At 37.8% G+C, this 18,189-nt stretch overlaps 2 protein-coding genes across 4 annotated transcripts in view; both read right to left on the reverse strand.

The window, feature by feature from the left end:
* rftn1a (raftlin, lipid raft linker 1a) overlaps positions 1 to 14,683 on the reverse strand; it is a 31,486-nt gene extending 16,803 nt beyond the window's left edge. The window contains exons 1-2 of the mRNA XM_082185697.1: positions 14,527 to 14,683; positions 8,141 to 8,284 (exon numbers count right to left, since the gene is read on the reverse strand). Coding sequence (XP_082041823.1) covers positions 8,141 to 8,282 — 142 coding nt within the window. The 5' untranslated portion in view covers positions 8,283 to 8,284; positions 14,527 to 14,683. The remainder of the gene's footprint in view (positions 1 to 8,140; positions 8,285 to 14,526) is intronic.
* A 1,919-nt stretch (positions 14,684 to 16,602) lies between these two features.
* Positions 16,603 to 18,189, reverse strand: part of dazl (deleted in azoospermia-like) — a 71,067-nt gene continuing 69,480 nt past the window's right edge. For all 3 annotated transcript variants that reach the window (XM_082185710.1, XM_082185709.1, XM_082185708.1), the window contains exons 9-10: positions 17,857 to 17,924; positions 16,603 to 17,779 (exon numbers count right to left, since the gene is read on the reverse strand). In XM_082185710.1, coding sequence (XP_082041836.1) covers positions 17,880 to 17,924 — 45 coding nt within the window. In that variant the 3' untranslated portion in view covers positions 16,603 to 17,779; positions 17,857 to 17,879. The remainder of the gene's footprint in view (positions 17,780 to 17,856; positions 17,925 to 18,189) is intronic.

Below are 18,189 nucleotides of genomic sequence, written 5' to 3' on the forward strand. Positions count from 1 at the left end.
TTGTAGATGTGTTCAGTGCAGGACTTTTATCAAGTATGTGAAGTTTGGGGCAGATTGGATATTGTATGTTTGAGTTACAGCAAATTCATATTTAATTGTAGTAATAGTATGGTTTAGTACTTATAGTGTTTACTAGTATGTTTTAGCATGTTTCTAGTATGTTGGTAGGATGTTAAGCACCTACTGGCATTTTTTTTATATGTTATTAGGAGTCCACAACAGTGTTTAACATGTCACTTCCTGTTGCCAGCAGGTGGCGCTTTGACTGTAACTGAATATGAGCATTGTCATGTGTTCAAGACAGAACGCTTATCAAAAGTGTGAAGTTTGGCGCAGATTGGACATTGCCTTCTTGAGTAACAACAACATCCTGTTTCATTATATTAGCATGCTTTAGCACTTAGCTTAGTATTGCTAGCATGTTTTAACATGTTTCTAGCATGTTTAGAAGTCAATGGTATTTTTAACATGTTGCTAGAACGGCATCAACGTGTTAAACATGACACTTCCTGTTACCAGTAGGTGGCGCTATTACTATAACTGAATATTCTCATGTAGATGTGTTCAGGCCATGACTCTTATCAAACGTGTGAAGTTTGGGGCAGACTGGACATTCCGTGCCTGTGTTACAGCAAATTCCTATTTAATTGCAGTATTAGCATGCTTTAGCACTAAGCTAAGTGTTTGCTAGCATGTTTTAACATGTTTCTAGTATGTTGTTAGCATGTTTAGCACATGCTGGAACTTTTTTTATATGTTATTAGGAGTCCACAACAGTGTTTAACATGTCACTTCCTGTTGCCAGCAGGTGGCGCTATGACTGTAACTGAATATGAGCATGGTCATGTGTTCAGGACAGAACGCTTATCAAAAGAGTGAAGTTTGGCGCAGATTGGACATTGCCTTCTTGAGTAACAACAACATCCTGTTTCATTGAATTAACATGCTTTAGCACTTAGCTAAGTTTTGCTAGCATGTTTTAACATGTTTCTAGCATGTTTAGAAGTCAATGGCATTTTTAACATGTTGCTAGAACGGCATCAACGTGTTAAACATGACACTTCCTGTTACCAGTAGGTGGCGCTATTACTATAACTGAATATTCTCATGTAGATGTGTTCAGGCCATGACTCTTATCAAACGTGTGACGTTTGGGGCAGACTGGACATTCCGTGCCTGTGTTTCAGCAAATTCCTATTTAATTGCAGTATTAGCATGCTTTAGCACTAAGCTAAGTGTTTGCTAGCATGTTTTAACATGTTTCTAGTATGTTGTTAGCATGTTTAGCACATGCTGGAACTTTTTTATATGTTATTAGGAGTCCACAACAGTGTTTAACATGTCACTTCCTGTTGCCAGCAGGTGGCGCTATGACTGTAACTGAATATGAGCATGGTCATGTGTTCAGGACAGAACGCTTATCAAAAGTGTGAAGTTTGGCGCAGATTGGACATTGCCTTCTTGAATAACAACAACATCCTGTTTCATTGAATTAACATGCTTTAGCACTTAGCTAAGTTTTGCTAGCATGTTTTAACATGTTTCTAGCATGTTTAGAAGTCAATGGCATTTTTAACATGTTGCTAGAACGGCATCAACGTGTTAAACATGACACTTCCTGTTACCAGTAGGTGGCGCTATTACTATAACTGAATATTCTCATGTAGATGTGTTCAGGCCATGACTCTTATCAAACGTGTGACGTTTGGGGCAGATTGGACATTCCGTGCCTGAGTTACAGCAAATTCCTATTTAATTGCAGTAATAGCATGCTTTAGCAATTAGCTAAGTGTTTGCTAGCATGTTTTAACATGTGTCTAGTATGTTGTTAGCATGCTTAGCACTTGCTGGCACTTTTTTATATGTTATCAGGAGTTCACAACAGTGTTAAACATGTCACTTCCTGTTGCCAGCAGGTGGCGCTATGACTGTAACTGAATATGAGCATGGTCATGTGTTCAGGACAGAACGCTTATCAAACGTGTGAAGTTTGGCGCAGATTGGACATTCCATGCCTGAGTTTCAGCAACTTCCTGTTTCATGGCGAAACATCGAAATTTGTCAGGCCGCCGAGGACCCGCCCTTCGACGAAAACTCAAGATCTTCGCAATTTAACGTCGCAAAGGCCTTAAGATTACACTCACCAAATTTGAAGATGATCAGATTAAAACTGTAGGAGGAGTTCGTTAAAGTACGAGGCATGAAAATGGCAAAAACTGCACAAAAATCTGAGAGGAAGTTGAAAATGGCTGACTTCCTGTTGTGTTTAGGGCTACGCTCCAAGAGACTTTTTTGTAGGTATTAGGTCCTTACATGTATGTACCGAATTTCATAAACGTACGTGGAACATAGCGGGAGGCGCACTCCGTTGAACTTTTATAGGTGGCGCTATCGAGCCATTTTGCCCCGCCCAATTCTGAAACCTATATCAGATGTAAATTTTCGCCAGTTCTGACGCGTGTGCAAAGTTTCGTGAGTTTTCGAGCATGTTTAGGCCCTCAAAAATGTGATTAAATGCGGAGAAGAATAATAATAATAAACAGAGCAATTCCAAGAGGGTCCTCACACCATCGGTGCTCGGGCCCTAACAAGGAACGGGAACAAGAATCAGACAGGGAGCGAGAAAGCAACAGCTTTACAGACAAGCAAAGACAATGACCAACAACAGACTACTGAAACACAGGGGTATATATGCAGGATAACAAGGGGCAACTGAGGAACAGGTGAGGGCAATGAATTACTATTGCTACAAAAGGGTAACTATGGCAACAAACAAGGCAGCAGTGGAAACAAAAGCAAACAGGAGTTGTGACACTATGACACTATTATGCACTATACACTTAATAATAATAATAATAATAATAATTCATTACATTTATATAGCGCTTTTCTCGGCACTCAAAGCGCTTTACATAGAAGGGGGGAATCTCCTCAACCACCACCAATGTGCAGCATCCACTTGGATGATGCGACGGCAGCCATATTGCGCCAGAACGCCCACCACACACCAGCTTACTGGTGGAGAGGAGACAGTGATGAAGCCAATCAGTATATGAGGATGATTAGGAGGCCATGATGGACAGAGGCCACTGGGCAAATTTGGCCAGGATGCCGGGGTTACACCCCTACTCTTTCGAAAGACATCCTGGGATTTTTAATGACCACAGTATACTCTATGTACTTAGTCACTATGTAATTTTCCGTGTAGTGTGTGACTTTTGTATGGTTATTTTGTCATTCAACATTGGAGTCTGACCCTCCGCTACGTAATTAAAGTTGCAACAGTCAAGTGCATGAAGTGTCCAACATTCCACGTTTTTTCCTTAAATTTACTGCATAATCTGGGCATTTAAAGGGGTGGTTGAATATGATTTCACTTTTTTAACTTTAGTTAGTGTGTAATGTTTCTGTTTGAGCATAAACAACATCTGCAAAGTTACAACGCTCAAAGTTCAAAGCAAAGGGAGATGTTTTCTTTTACAGAAATCGCTTTTTAAGGACTACGACAAACAGCTGGTAGGGACTACAATGAGCTTCTTCACGGGTTAGTGACATCACTAACCCTAAAATTGACATAAACCCCGCCCCCAAGAACACGATTTATAGATTATCATGACTAACACATGAGCTGTTGTAGCTCCGACCTCTGTGCTGGGAGCAGCAGCTCATTTGCATTTAAAGAGACACACACGAAAACGGCACGTTTTTGCTCACCCTCAAAAAGGTGACAATTTTAAATGTACTTTATTTTACACAAAAATATCTGTGAGCTATTTTGAGCTAAAACTTCACATACACACCGTTGGGACATCAGAGACTTATTTTACATCTTGTGAAAAGGGCATTATAAGACCCTTTTAAAGTGCACTTTTTCTTTTTGGATTTTTTCAGTGTGAACACACTATTCATACTTAAAAACGTCATAGAATAGTGATTAACTACGCCAATTGGGACGCACCTAGGAACGAAGCACATGAAGTGAAACACTGGAACAATGGGAACAAAGAATTCAATTCAACATAAGAGTCTTTTAAAACAAAAAAAGGGGAAACAAGGTGTCAGAGAAGTCCACTGAAAGTGAGTTGAATTGAACCCATGTGCAGTTTATTCCAAAATCAAAAGTGAACCCCCTAACATATAACAGGAAAATTCCATTAATTTATGCATGAACAAGAATACCACTTACTAAAGGGACTTTAATAGATAAATTCTGCATCCCAATTCACCTACTTATACTATGCCCTAAAAGTATGTACTGTTTTTGTGAAGAAAAAGTACATACTTTTGAGTGTGTAGCAGAAGATTAGGCAAGCTTTGGGACATACTACGTCATAATTACGTCTTTAATGGGCCACTCTGTCGTTTAGTTAGCATCCTGTCACAGTTTAAACTGCCCTGTCAATCATCTTGTCAGTTAAAATTCTCCACATTGAATTGAATTTAATTTCCTACCGTTTCGGAGAGAAATATAGTAGCACATTGATCTGCCAGTCGTGGATCTTTCATGTGGAGAATTCTCCTCATGTGTTTGCAATTTGCATAATGATGCATTTAAAAGTTAATGACCAAACGTATCATTAGAAAAGTTCACAATGCTGTTGCAGATTAAATATAATGTGGATAACACTGAATAAATACATTTTCGTAAGGTTAGATACTAGGGGTGTAACGATACCCTCATGTCACGATTCAATACATATCACGATACTGAACTCACAATACGATATTATTGCGATACTCCCAAGACATATGCATATCTGATATGAAAAATTTAATGACTAGTAATTTCCAACTACTTAATTCTGAAAAAAATGAGATTCTAATTATTGGACAAAAAACGTCCTCATGTAATAACCTAGAATACTGTCTAACACTTGATGGCTGCTCTGTCAAGTCTTCGTCGTCGGTTAAGAACCTGGGTGTGCTCTTTGATACCAATCTTTCATTTGAAAGTCACGCGTCTAGTATCTGTAAAACCGCATTGTTCCATCTTAAAAATATATCTAAATTACGTCATATGCTCTCAGTGACAAATGCCGAACAATTAGTTCATGCGTTCATGACCTCAAGGCTAGATTATTGTAATGCTCTTATGGGTGGTTGCCCTACTACAGGTGGTCCAAAACGCAGCAGCTCGAGTTCTTACCAGAACCAGGAAGTATGACCATATTAGCCCCGTTCTGTTAACACTGCATTGGCTCCCTATTAAACATTGTATAAATGTTTAAATATTGCTGATTACTTACAAAGCACTAAATGGTTTAGCTCCCCAGTACTTGAGCGAGCTCTTAACGCATTATAGTCCTTCACGTCTATTGCGATCTCAAAATTCCGGCCAGTTGATAATACCTAGAATATCAAAATCAACTGCTGGCAGTAGATCCTTTTCCTATTTAGCACCAAAACTTTGGAACAATCTTCCTAATATTGTCCGGGAAGCAGACACACTCTGTCAGTTCAAAGCTAGACTAAAAACACATCTCTTTGACCTAGCATACATATAACACATTATTAGACTTCTATAATTCAATGTTAGGCTGCATAGATTAGGTCAGCCGGAATCGGGAACACTTCCCATGAATCCTGATGTACTCGTTACATCATAAGAAGAATGGTGTCTACACTAATATTAGTCTCTCTGTTTATCCCGAGGTTTACCGCAGTCCGCCGGATCCAGGCCGTATCCAGATCTGATGAAGGACCTGCGCCTGGACGCGACGACAACGCATTCCTGAAGTGTCAACTAAGCCGCGTTTCCACCGAAATTACCCGGAACAATTTGTCCCAGGAACTTTTTCCCAGGAACTTTTTTTGCCCCAGACCGGTTGCTTTCTGCGTTTACACCGTGGTCTAAAGTACCAGGAAGGTAAACTGCGCGCAACTGCTCCTCCCAGTCTGCGACGCACAGTAATCAGTTTTGAGCGCCACATTTATAATAAGTATGGAGGAGATTCAAACTGTGCTGCAGTTATGTATTGGTTTACTAACAAGGTAATAAACAAAACAAAATATGAGCACTGATACTAAAGCGTGTTCAGAAAGCTCGTATGCGTATAAAATTAGACAACGTATGTTATCAGTTATTGTGAGATGCCTGGGACGAACGCGCAAAAATTTCCTCTTTCGCAAATACGCTTAAAAAAAAGCCTGAACCCTGTCTATCAATCATAAATAGTGAATAGTCTTGTAAATAGTTGTTTGTTACTAACCTCAAGGCGCTATTTCAATCCTGTTATAGTAAATTTGTAACATGGTTTGGAGTGCCTTGCAATAGATGACAATGTGTAAACATGACTTAATAATAAAAGCTGTGGCAGAAAAGAGACGAGCACTGATAAAGCGTGTTCAGTAAGCTCGTAATTCTAACGTTAGATATAAAATTTGTATGTTATCAGCTATTGCGGACATTGACCGTGAGATGGCTGGGACGAACGCGCAGAAAGTTTCCTCTTCCACAAATACCCTTAATAAAGCCTGAAACTCGTCACCAGTCCACCAGTTTTTTAAATTAAATTCCATATTTGCAGACAGACAACTCTTACTGCATGAAGCCACGACACGAACCGCAATAGATTTTTTAAAAAGGGAGGTTAAAAATAAATAAATGCTGCGTGGAGTCATCCAACCAAAATGCGGCGTGAACACAACCAATCAGCTTGTGCAGCGCACAAGTCCCACCCCTGAAAGTTCCTGAACTTTGAAAAAGTACTACCTCATGAGCAGGGACTATCGGAGGGGGAAATATTTACCCGGAACTTCATTTAGACCCTGGTTCCTGCGGTGTAAACGCATCGAGTACCAGCCCAAAGTTCCTAGTTCCTGGGGAAAGTTCCTGCGGTGGAAACGCGGCTCTAGTCTCTCCCCTGTGAAGGCCTGTCACAGGCAGGACAGGCCTTTCCCCTCCCTTTACCTCTCTACAGATAAAGCGTTGTCGGGATAATTCCGGTTCGCATGGCTACGCGGAAGCGTTAAAAATTCTGTATTATAAATTTTAAGGCCAGACAAGTAGTTTGTTGAGGGTTGGTTTGTAGGGTAGGACTATACGCCTGCTCATCCCTATAGACTGAATTTGTAATACGCATGTGCACGCCATCAGCGTTCTCACAGGTTCGCGTTTTTAAAGTTTGCGCAGAGAGAACTTACTGTAAGAGTTTTCTGTTAAAACGGTGTCATGTTAGCAGCCCCTAAGTTAATAACTAATGATTGTTGCGACGGAAGTAAATCAATCAAAACTAACTTTAGCTGGACAATAACTTTATTCTAAAGCTGCTGTAAAGCCAAAACAATCTCTGTTACTTTAATTTCCAATTATCACTGTAAAGCCGCTTTGGAACAATCTACATTGTTAAAAGCGCTATATAAATGAAGATGACTTGACTTGACATATGATAAAAGGTTAACAAAAAATGTACTGTTAATTAAAGTGCTAAATTTGGTATTACATTGGGGTGGAAATGAATAGGCTTGGACTTGGTGCTGGTAACCCAATGCACAGGACAATAGAGACACCAGAATAAAAACATTCATGATTCTGAAGCTGAAAATACAGAATTATTTTAGACGAATATGCTTGCACTCTATTGACTAGACATATTTAAATATGCTCATTGACTAGACATATTTAAAATAATGTAGGCCACTTTTTACTGGTAACATAAGACATTTAGCATTATCAGGAACCACAAATATTCCCCCATTGCATTATTATACATTTTATTCAATATTATATATAGGCTAGTAGTTTAACTACTGACATTTAAACTCTGAAAACTTAAATTTTTTCAAACTTAAACAAAATTTTTTTTTATTTTGGGTGAACTATCCACGATACATTTAGTCACTATCCTAGAAACATATTGTTGCATTTTTGTATTGTGATATATCCACCATGTTTGTACTTTTTCTTTTTTTATCCATGTTTGTAGTTCTAATTGAATATTAGCCGTAGGAGTGTCCACGGATCTGCACTCCGGATTCTAACCGGAAAAAGTAGACCATCCGGGAATCGTTGGAATACTGATTTCAACACACTACGATTTGGGACACACTAATTCTCATTTCGAATACTATTTAGGACAGATAGTATGCGAATTGTGGAACAGTGATAGTGTTTGTAGCTGCAGGAAATGGGCATGTGTACCTTCCTTTCCTAACAGGAAGTCCAGGAAGTGGTATGTGTAGGCCACTCCTGAGTGGGTCTCCACTTGCGCTCTTCTGAGGGTGGATAAAATCTTTCCCGGAGCTTCATCTGACCCTCGGGGTTTCGGCAACTTACAGCCCATGTCTGCGCACGTGGAGGAAAACAAAGACAGAGAGAGAAAATGAGATAGATGAATATGGATAATTTGTCTGAAATATTCATTTATTCATAACTACTTTATTGATTTAACTGATTGCCTTGGCAGCAGTCCCTAATTGTCATGCTAATTAAGTCAGATTGACACTGAAATAGGAACTGAGCATGTGCAAAACAGGGGAGAGGGCATATCGGCATGTCTTTAAACATAACCACAAACATTCAGATACATGCACGCGTGCACAAGCAAAGATTCGTCACACGGTAACATAACATGAAGTCTAATTGGAAAGCTAATCAACCTTCAAGCATCAACCTTTAACACAAACACGCGTTCGCTGTATCAAGCACAATGCCCCCTTCAAAACGCACACACTGTCTCCTTGGCTACTAGAAGCAGCAATCAGATAACGCTTCATATTTGATCTGTGACTACACAACCAATCAAACAGTGGAATGTGTGGCCGATGAATTAGCGTGTGGCTAATGCTAATAAGTGTCACATCTAGAACGCGCTAACTTGATGTGACAGCAAAGGCATGCCACGTGGGCCCCGGCCTCCAGCGCTAACACACACCATCAGGTACGGGTAGTTAGCTGCCAGCATTTCCAGGTCAGTGTTTGATGAGCCAGAACAGGTGAAACCGAGAGGAACCGGACAAGCCCAGTGGCCGTGACAACAAGCATTAACTGCGCAATGATGATGGGATGGGGAGCAATGGATGAATGGTTTTGGGGATCAGGATCAGGGTGATCATTTGAGAGATGTGTATATGAGTAGACCAGGATAGACACTTAAAAACAGTACTGTGCCTTACCATGGTACAGCAACAGAATCAGAATACCATGGTATTTTGATACCATAGTACTGTGCTGTATGATTATTGTATTCAGTGGTATGTACTGATAGGTATTTGTAAGAATAGGATGGCATTACCATTGTTGTAATGTCCAAAAGACCATAGTATTACTTGTTACGGTACTATGTCCAAATACTATGGCAATAGAAATGACATAAAGAGATCGAGATCCGTAAAATAATGACACAACAATATGTATAAAAACAAATATACAGCGTGAATGAATGAATATTTTATTAATGTTCTTATGTTCACCAAGGCAGCATTTATTTGATCAAAAACAGTAGTATTGTGAAATATTGTCACTTTGCTGATCTGGTGCTCAAGAAACAATCCTTATTATTATTAATGTGGAAAACAGTTGTGCTGCTTAATATTATTGTTGAAAACATGAACTTCAAAAGGACAGCATTGATATGAAATAGAAATCTTTTGTAACATCATAAATGCTACTGTCACGTTTGATAAATTGAATGCATCACTGCAGAATAAAAAGTATTAAATTCTTAAATAAAATAAATAAATAACCAAATACTAAGAAAAATGTTGATTTTTAGTTGTTTGAACATATTTTAATGCTAATATATTTATTTTACAGAATTTTAAGTCATCTTGAGGCCCCCTTAGACATTTTTTGAGGACCCCTTGTGGGTCCCGGCTATGTTACCAAAATAGTACATGGGAGGTTCCAGAAATCAATGAAAAACATAATAAGGTGGAAAACGTAAGCTGGTATCTCTGCTCTGATGTAGAGTGTTATATTTACAGAGCATCTCTAAGTGGTTCTTTGTAATTTTAGGAGCTCTCTCACTTTGAATTTCCTTTGTTCTTTTAGAATAGATTTTTTGATCGCCTCAGGTGTGATTGTGGCTGGTTATCTGCTCAAGTCAAATACTTCTGTAATCTGTTTAATCTCTGTTTTATCTCTTTTATTCACAAAATGGTGGACTACAGACTTCAAGTGAACAACTGAAATTATTTGAAACAATACGCTACTTTCAATATTAGTCATTCAGAAGAAATGAATGAGTAATTTATATTTAAACAGAGAATATACATAGGAAGGTGCTAACATAATGGTCTGAGTCGTTACCTCAAACATTATAGGTTTAAATTGCAAGTAGGAGTGAATCACAAAGATTAACTGAGACAATTTGCTTTTATTATGAATCCGACAGCTGGAATATAAATGACTAATTCATGGGAGATACACGGACCTTCACACCTGTGCTGAGTGAAGTTAATACTGGCAGTCAAGCATCCGGTTCCACTCATTTCCCTTCACTAGCCTGACAATCACATCATTACTGATGCTAATCGCTCGGCAACAGACCGACAGATCATCAGTTTGTTCACAGTTACTGAGACAACATTTGGAGAGCTAGACTATTAGAGCAGAAAAAGAAACCACAGATTCTTGAATCTCAGCTGAATTTGCAATACCATCAAGGGAGCAGCAAACGCAAGCTTTGACATAAACACAAATGCTGCTATGAGCACATAAGCCTCAGTGAGGGGATAGTTGCTCCCTCATCGAGCACAAAAATGACAGCACAGCAATGTGAGCATGATACTTAGCCCTTTCCATTTGGGATATATCGGTACCATTATATGGAAGCTTGTTTCTGGCATGGAATAAAAATGAAAACGACAGTCGTGAATTTTTATCTCTCACATTTTTTCTTGCAATTAAAGTTTATATCTCGCAGTTCAAACTTTATAACTCACAATTGCGAGTTTATATTTTGCAATTCTGACGTTCTTGAACTGCAAAGATAAAAAGTTGCAAGTACCTTTTTATTTGCGAGTTCATGTCTCACAAATCTGACTATTTCTTACTATTGTTAGTTTATATAAAAATTCTGACTTTTTCACAATTTGGAGTTTATAACTTGTAGTTGTGAGTTTATTGACCCTATTTGAACGATTTAAGCACATGGTCTAAAGCGCATGGCGCAAGTGCACGTATGGTGTGTCCGAATCCACTTTTGGTAGTTTAACGACAGGAAAAAAGAAGTCTCATCTCCCATTCCCTTTAAAAGCCAGTTGCGCTCGCGCCATGGCGGATTCTCTATTTACACTGTGGAATTTGCAAGTGGAAAGACTGAATGCTTCTCTATCGAGGAAACGGATCAGCTCGTGCGTGAGGTTAAAGCGCGCAAGCAGACCATCTACGGTACAAGCCAGATCCCACCATATCTTTATGTACACAATAATAATCTTTTACATTGTAATCCTTTTATTTTTAATATTTTTAATATTTGGCATGTTGGTGTGCTGCTGCGCGTGCGTGCGTGTGTGTACGCTGAGTGTACGCGGGTTGTGCACCCACCTATAGGCGCATATTACTAATGCACCCTTTAAATAACAAAAAAATACTGATAAAAAAATAAATGTCATTGACTTTAGACCAGGTTTTTGTTGGACCAGTCTATTTCAGTTGCCTCATAATAGCAACATGCCAAAAATGCGCCTGAACACACCTTGTTTTCAGACCAGTACGGCCATGGGCGAACAGATGGGCGCAAAAGCATTTGCTATTTAAACAACGTGGCGCAGGACGTGAAAATGATAACTGCGTCGGGCTGAAACTAGCAAAAAACACTTGTGTCGCGCCTGGCGCCCCATTGCACCAGGTGTAAGATAGGGCCCTTCATCTCACAATTCAGAGAAAATAAGTCAGTTAAACTCGCAATTGTAAGAAATAGTCAATTAAGTCAGTTGTAAGATATAAACTCACAATTCTGACTTGTTTCTTGCAATTGTGAGTTTATATCTCAGTATTAGGGTTTTTATATATTTATATATTAGTATATTATATTAAAAACATCACATTAATTTATATATTAGTCTTAAATACATTAAATGCACATTACGTTCATATACAGGATATGAGGATACAACCAGACTTGGTGATTCTCTTCAGCACAAAGGTGCATACATACTCTACATCACAACCACACTGCACACTTCCCACACTACACATTTCCTGCAGAACACACACGAAGATATTCACACACACAATAATCTCTCACTGTGATAAGCGTGAGGAGGGGAGCGGAAGAAAAAGGAAAAAGAAAGATGAAGAGCTAAATTTAGGCAAGATGATAGGGAAGGATAATAAGTTGAGAGCACACATCGAATTGGTGGTGGTGGTGGTGGGGGGGGGGGGGGGGGGCTCTGGTAACCAACGGAGACGGGAGATTGTCAATATGATGCAATAAAGAAAAGCCTGATTTACTCTCCTAATGTCTTGCTCTGACAAAGGATCTTAATACAATCCTGTATATTTGAACAATCGAGTATTATAAAATAGTGTAAAAACTATGTGAAAATATCAGAAATTTTACCATCTTATCACATTGATGCAATATGTCAACAGAAAAAATGGTAAATAGTACATAGTACAAAAGTACTATAGTTTGTTTTTTGTACATATAGCAAGATAGTAGGCCTAATTCATCAAAATACTATGTAATAATTAAGTACCATGGTATATGCAGTGGTGTCCAAAAGCCTGAGAACACATTGAAAACTGGTATTCTGAATATAATTTATTGCTGTAAATAAACATTTTAGAATTTTTTATCATTTAAAAAAAAAAAGAACTGCAATGACTTGAAATGAGTACAAATATTTAGGACTCTGCACTATTTTTAGATCACTATATATATATATATATATATACATATATACCTGTATACAGTATATATATATATATATTTTTTTTTTTTTTTATAAATATATATATATATATATATTTTAAATCACTAAAAAAGATTGATGGTAGAATATAAATTGTAATGAAAAATATTGTATTACATCAGAGACAGTTTCACTAGTGGTCTCAGACTCACTTTAGCAAAGTACCACATATTACCATTTGATACATCACTGTAACAAACTTTTATGGTACCATAAAAAATTTATCATTTAAAACTTTAAATCTGAAACTGTTTCTGTATTCGGTTGTGACATGCTATCATAAGGGAGTAATGTATGTATGTGAGAAAGTTTGTGTGCAAGATGTTTGTAGGACTTTGTAGGTTGCTATCGCAGAAGCAGGCTGGCATAGCTGAATATGAAAGTTGATGATAGCACATTCCCCTCACATTTCACAGGTTCGTAATCATCTCTTACTTCATTCCTCTCGCTCCCAATCTCTCACCCTTGCTATATTTCTCTCTCTCTCTCTGAGTTTGACTGCTTAGGCTGTCACTCATATCAGCCTCGGAGCCCCACTGTGAGTGTGTGAGAAATACTAACCGAAGGTCATCTTCTTCTGGCAGTCAGTCATCTCACGTGATACCATCATGTGTGAATGAACAATATGTGCCTGTTATGAGCAGGTTTTTTTTCACTTATACTTGGTTGAATCTGAATTCTCACATATTCTTAGTACACACAATACAAAGATATATTTCAGTATAAAGCACCAATGAATGTCCATTTCATAATTTTGCATTAAGAAATATTAACATTGGTGAAGCACTATTTAATACATTCCTGCTGTGTGTAGCACCTGCGGCTCTGCATATACTAATAGCCTATTAGGGAAGATCCAGAAGTTTAATTTAGATCATTTCAGTCTGAGTTTGAGTAGCACATTTTAGTGCAGATTGTATTGTGAACTCAATGAAGCTACTCTTTCTAAAAGGCTATTTAAGTATAGGGGCTGAGGAAAACTACTATATATTGCACCACCAATTTTCATTTCACATGCAAAGACTGCATTTCAATTATAAAGTCTTAAAGACAAAGGAGCGAAAAAGTCCACAACAGTTAAAACAATTTTTTTTTGTCTATTTACCATTAAAATGTTAGTCAGTCACAGAAAACGGTCCATTTAATTGTAAAGATCATAGGGAAAATTGTCACAAACTAAATTCGGACTATATTATATGAGCAAAGAATGTGACTAACGCTATAAGTGGGCCACATTAAAAATTAAAATAAACTTTCAAAACTGCTTTAGGTTTTGTGACAAAACGCCAAACACTGCATATAATGTTATATAGTAGTTATATGTAGAATTATACAAAACCATTCATGCAAAGGCTTTTTTTTATAGTTTGAATTGAATGGAAGTGTGAAAGTCTTTGATATTTTTGCTGTTCTCTTGCATATGCACACAGTATTCAAAATAGAAGTGAGCTTGAACTTTAAAGTGCCTCACATACAAGCTCATATAAAAGCATTGAAGTTTGCATTTATTACAAGTATAGCGAGAGCATGGGAAGACAGAAGAGAGGGATGAATCAGCAGAGAAGAAACCAGGGACTTACGGGTAGAATCAGAAAGTTAACAGTGTTAGATTAGGGTTCAGTGAGAGAAAGAAACTACACACAATCATTAAAAGAGTGAACATACCTGCTGCTGTTCTTTGATAATGCCTCTCTCGATTTGTGTCTCCTCTGCCGTTTCTTTCTCCCTTAATTAGGCTATCTTTCGCTTCTCTCCCGTTTCTTTTAGCTTTCTGTCGGTTTGTCAACTCTCATGCCGTCGCGCGCGTGTGAATGGAAGCAGGTGAGCAGATTCAGATGAGCTCAGTTTATTCCTGCCGCTCCTTCACTCAAGTGTGCTTACTAACGTCTCCTCCTCCTCCCCTCCCTGAGAATGAAAGGGGAATGATGCCCTCCACTGTTTCCAAATAGCTCTCCTTTTGTCTCTCGTTTCACCTTCAACATCGTACAGTCAAACGGGGAGGAAAAAAACAAAACAAAAACAGTATTGTCAGTATTGAACTAGTTGACTAATGGCGCCCTAATTCACACCAAAAAAAAAAAAAAAAAATGTTGATTCGAAAGTTCAATGTTATCCAAGGAATCTCTGGATCTGCTTCCTCATTCATTAAATACAACCCTAAAACCCCAAATTTAAATGGCTCTATAGCGCCACCAATAATCCACTTTATGCGCTTCAAAAAAATAAATAATTTCAAGTTTTAGTTTAGTTTATATTCCGTTGTATGGCAAAATAATCCTAATAAAACCATACGTTTTTTGAATTGATCATATATTGTAGATTCCTACAGTACATGCAGATTAATGTTCAAGACAATGAGCATAACATTGCTCATTATGATTCAGACAGTTCATGACAGAATTAAACTTATTCTACAACCAGAAACGCGAGTTTGTTTTATTTTAGTTGAAGAGTATTAAAGCGAGTACATGTCAATGATCAAGAACTTGCCAGGTCGAAGTAGAGTCCCAGACGAATCTGTGCATGTTTTTTTTTTTTGTTGCTATCTATCTATCTATCTATCTATCTATCTATCTATCTATCTATCTATCTATCTATCTATCTATCTATCTATCTAAAAGCATATTCATTGGTATAAGCATTTAATTCATATCTAATTTGAATCAGCAGTGACCAATTCATAATTTAAAGTCTGTCCAACACAGTGAGACCAACACAGTATAACACCTTCCACAGAATCAAACATCAAGATTCTCCAAACATTTCATCTTAAAGGGATAGTTCACTTTGAAATAAAATTTTGGTAGGCCTATGTTTTAGCTTACCTCAAGGGCATCCAAGATGTAGGTGTCTTTTTTTCCGCAGTAGTTTCAATTTTGATATTTTTAGGCCAAACCGTTCTTGTCTGTCAGTCATATAATGCAGGTCTATGGTCACTGTCTCAAAGAGCATGCACAGAGTCCAAATTAAAACAATTCCACATCGTCCAAATTAAACAATTCCCCATCGTAAGTACACATTGATGGCCTAAGACACGAAACGAGCGGTTTGTGTGAGAAAACGAACAGTATTTATATTGTTGTTACCTCTTGAACACAGCCGCGTTCAAATGATCTGAGGGCGCGGGTGGGTATATATATATATATATATATATACTAGATGTCGCCTTGGCTACGGTTTCGTTCCAATGAACTGCAGTAGCCAAGGCGACATCTAGTGTATATATCTATACCCGCCCGCGCCCTCAGATCATTTGGACGCGGCTGTGTTCAAGAGATAACAACAATATAAATACTGTTCGTTTTCTCACACAAACCGCTCGTTTCGTGTCTTAGGCCATCAATGTGTACTTACGATGGGGAATTGTTTAATTTGGACGATGTGGATTTTTTTAATTTGGACTCTGTGCATGCTCTTTGAGACAGTGACCATCGACCTGCATTATTTGACTGACAGACAAGAACGGTTTGACCTAAAAATATCAAAATTGAACTACTGCGGAAAAAAAGACACCTACATCTTGGATGCCCTTGAGGTAAGCTAAAACATACCAAAATTTTATTTCAAAGTGAACTATCCCTTTAAAGTCATTATAAAATAATGATTCAGTAACAGCAATCCCCCCCGTGCCTATTGCAGTAAAAAAAAAGAAAAGCAGCAACTTTAATAAACGTGAGGCAAAAATAAATTTAATTCAATTGTATTTTTTTTTATTAATAACAAAAACAGCAAAACCATACAATGCCAACATCAAAATCCAAAACGTATATACATGGCAAACCCAGAGCACAATGATTAGAAGCAGCTCTCAGACTATAGCACAATAGAAACCACAACTCCCATGAGGCCATGGGAACTGAGGAAATAAAACTGAAATGTCAATACAAGTCAGTTAGAGTTCGCTTTAAAAAAAGTGATGAATCTGCTACAGCTATTAAATCAGCCCCCCATAAAAAAAAAACAAGTGTTGTAACAATAGGTATAAAATGACAGTGCTTTGTGTTCAAAAATACCCATAAATCTTTGCAAACTTTAAAAAACAAAACTCAAATTAACAAAGGGAACTGGTGCGAAATAGTGCTGGAAAAATAGAAAAAGGCAGCCTGACTGTGTTTACACAGTGATATCAATATTCCGTTATCGCTTTAATTTAAAACAAGTCAACCGTCCCGTGACCTGCTGTGACTTACAGGGCTGAGAATAAAATTTTATTGTAATTTCTGAATTAATTCAATGATTTTATTTACACCTTTTAACCGCACTAACAAGAAAGGAAACCAGCATCAAGGAAAAAAATTAATGGAAGTACAGTGATAACTACTGATGAATGAAAGTAGATTTGTAGAGTAAAAAAAGGGGAAGGGGAGCCACTGTTCCCTGGTGCTCAATAACCAAATAGAGAAAATCTGAACTTGTGCCCTGAATGTGAAAACCCCAAAACGAAACAATTTTAACAGTGAACACTCGCCAGCTTGAAATCAGTAAACAAATGAACATTGGTTTAAAATAACACAGAACATGTCAGAACATCTACCTAAATGCATACGGTGCATCACCAACAGTGAGTCAAGTTTTAAAATAAGCAAACATAAATAAAATATAAATATGTATTTGTGAGCTTAAAAGTGTCTTTAAAGTTAGTTGGCCATGAAGAAAAAAGAAAAACAGACAATACAAATAAATGGGTGGAATAGGCTAAAGCGAACAAAGCTTGTCAAATGTTTCAGTGAGTGGATGTGAGGCCTTAGATTACAGTATGATCATATGATCATATCATCATATCAATGTTGTCCCCTGAAAATACACCTCCACATCACACCCAGGATGACCCTATCTGCAACTGTTTGAAAACAGACAATGAAGTGCACTGCTTGATTCTCCATTAAGTTGTTCTCCTCTGCCTCTATGGGAGTCTACCCTAAGAAAAAGAAACAGTGACTCGTAAAAGTGACTCAAGAAAACCTGTATCTTCATCTTAGGTGCACAAAAACTTACCAAAAAAAGGAGTGAAGGTTTAGCTACAGAAGGGTTAGCAAAGTCTGGACTCCACAATCCACATAGTTCTGAAAGACAAAGTCACACATTCACTCTTCTTATATTAATGAGCCTTTCAATGTTGGCCCACTTTATTTCCCTGCAGGTGTTTGCAGTTTTTATACCCAGTCAGCACTGCCATCTAAAGGCTAACCACAGCACAACAATCAAATATAATCTTCTTTAACTATTGGCTAGTGCACTGTATGGTATTAATGTCTTAAAGCTTAAAACTTTCAAAACGCATTGCATACATATATAGAAGCATTTTCTTATCACATCATTGCACTGCTT

The sequence above is a fragment of the Leuciscus leuciscus genome (assembly GCF_965113295.1).
Source record: "Leuciscus leuciscus genome assembly, chromosome: 12".
Taxonomy (NCBI): Eukaryota; Metazoa; Chordata; class Actinopteri; order Cypriniformes; family Leuciscidae; genus Leuciscus; species Leuciscus leuciscus.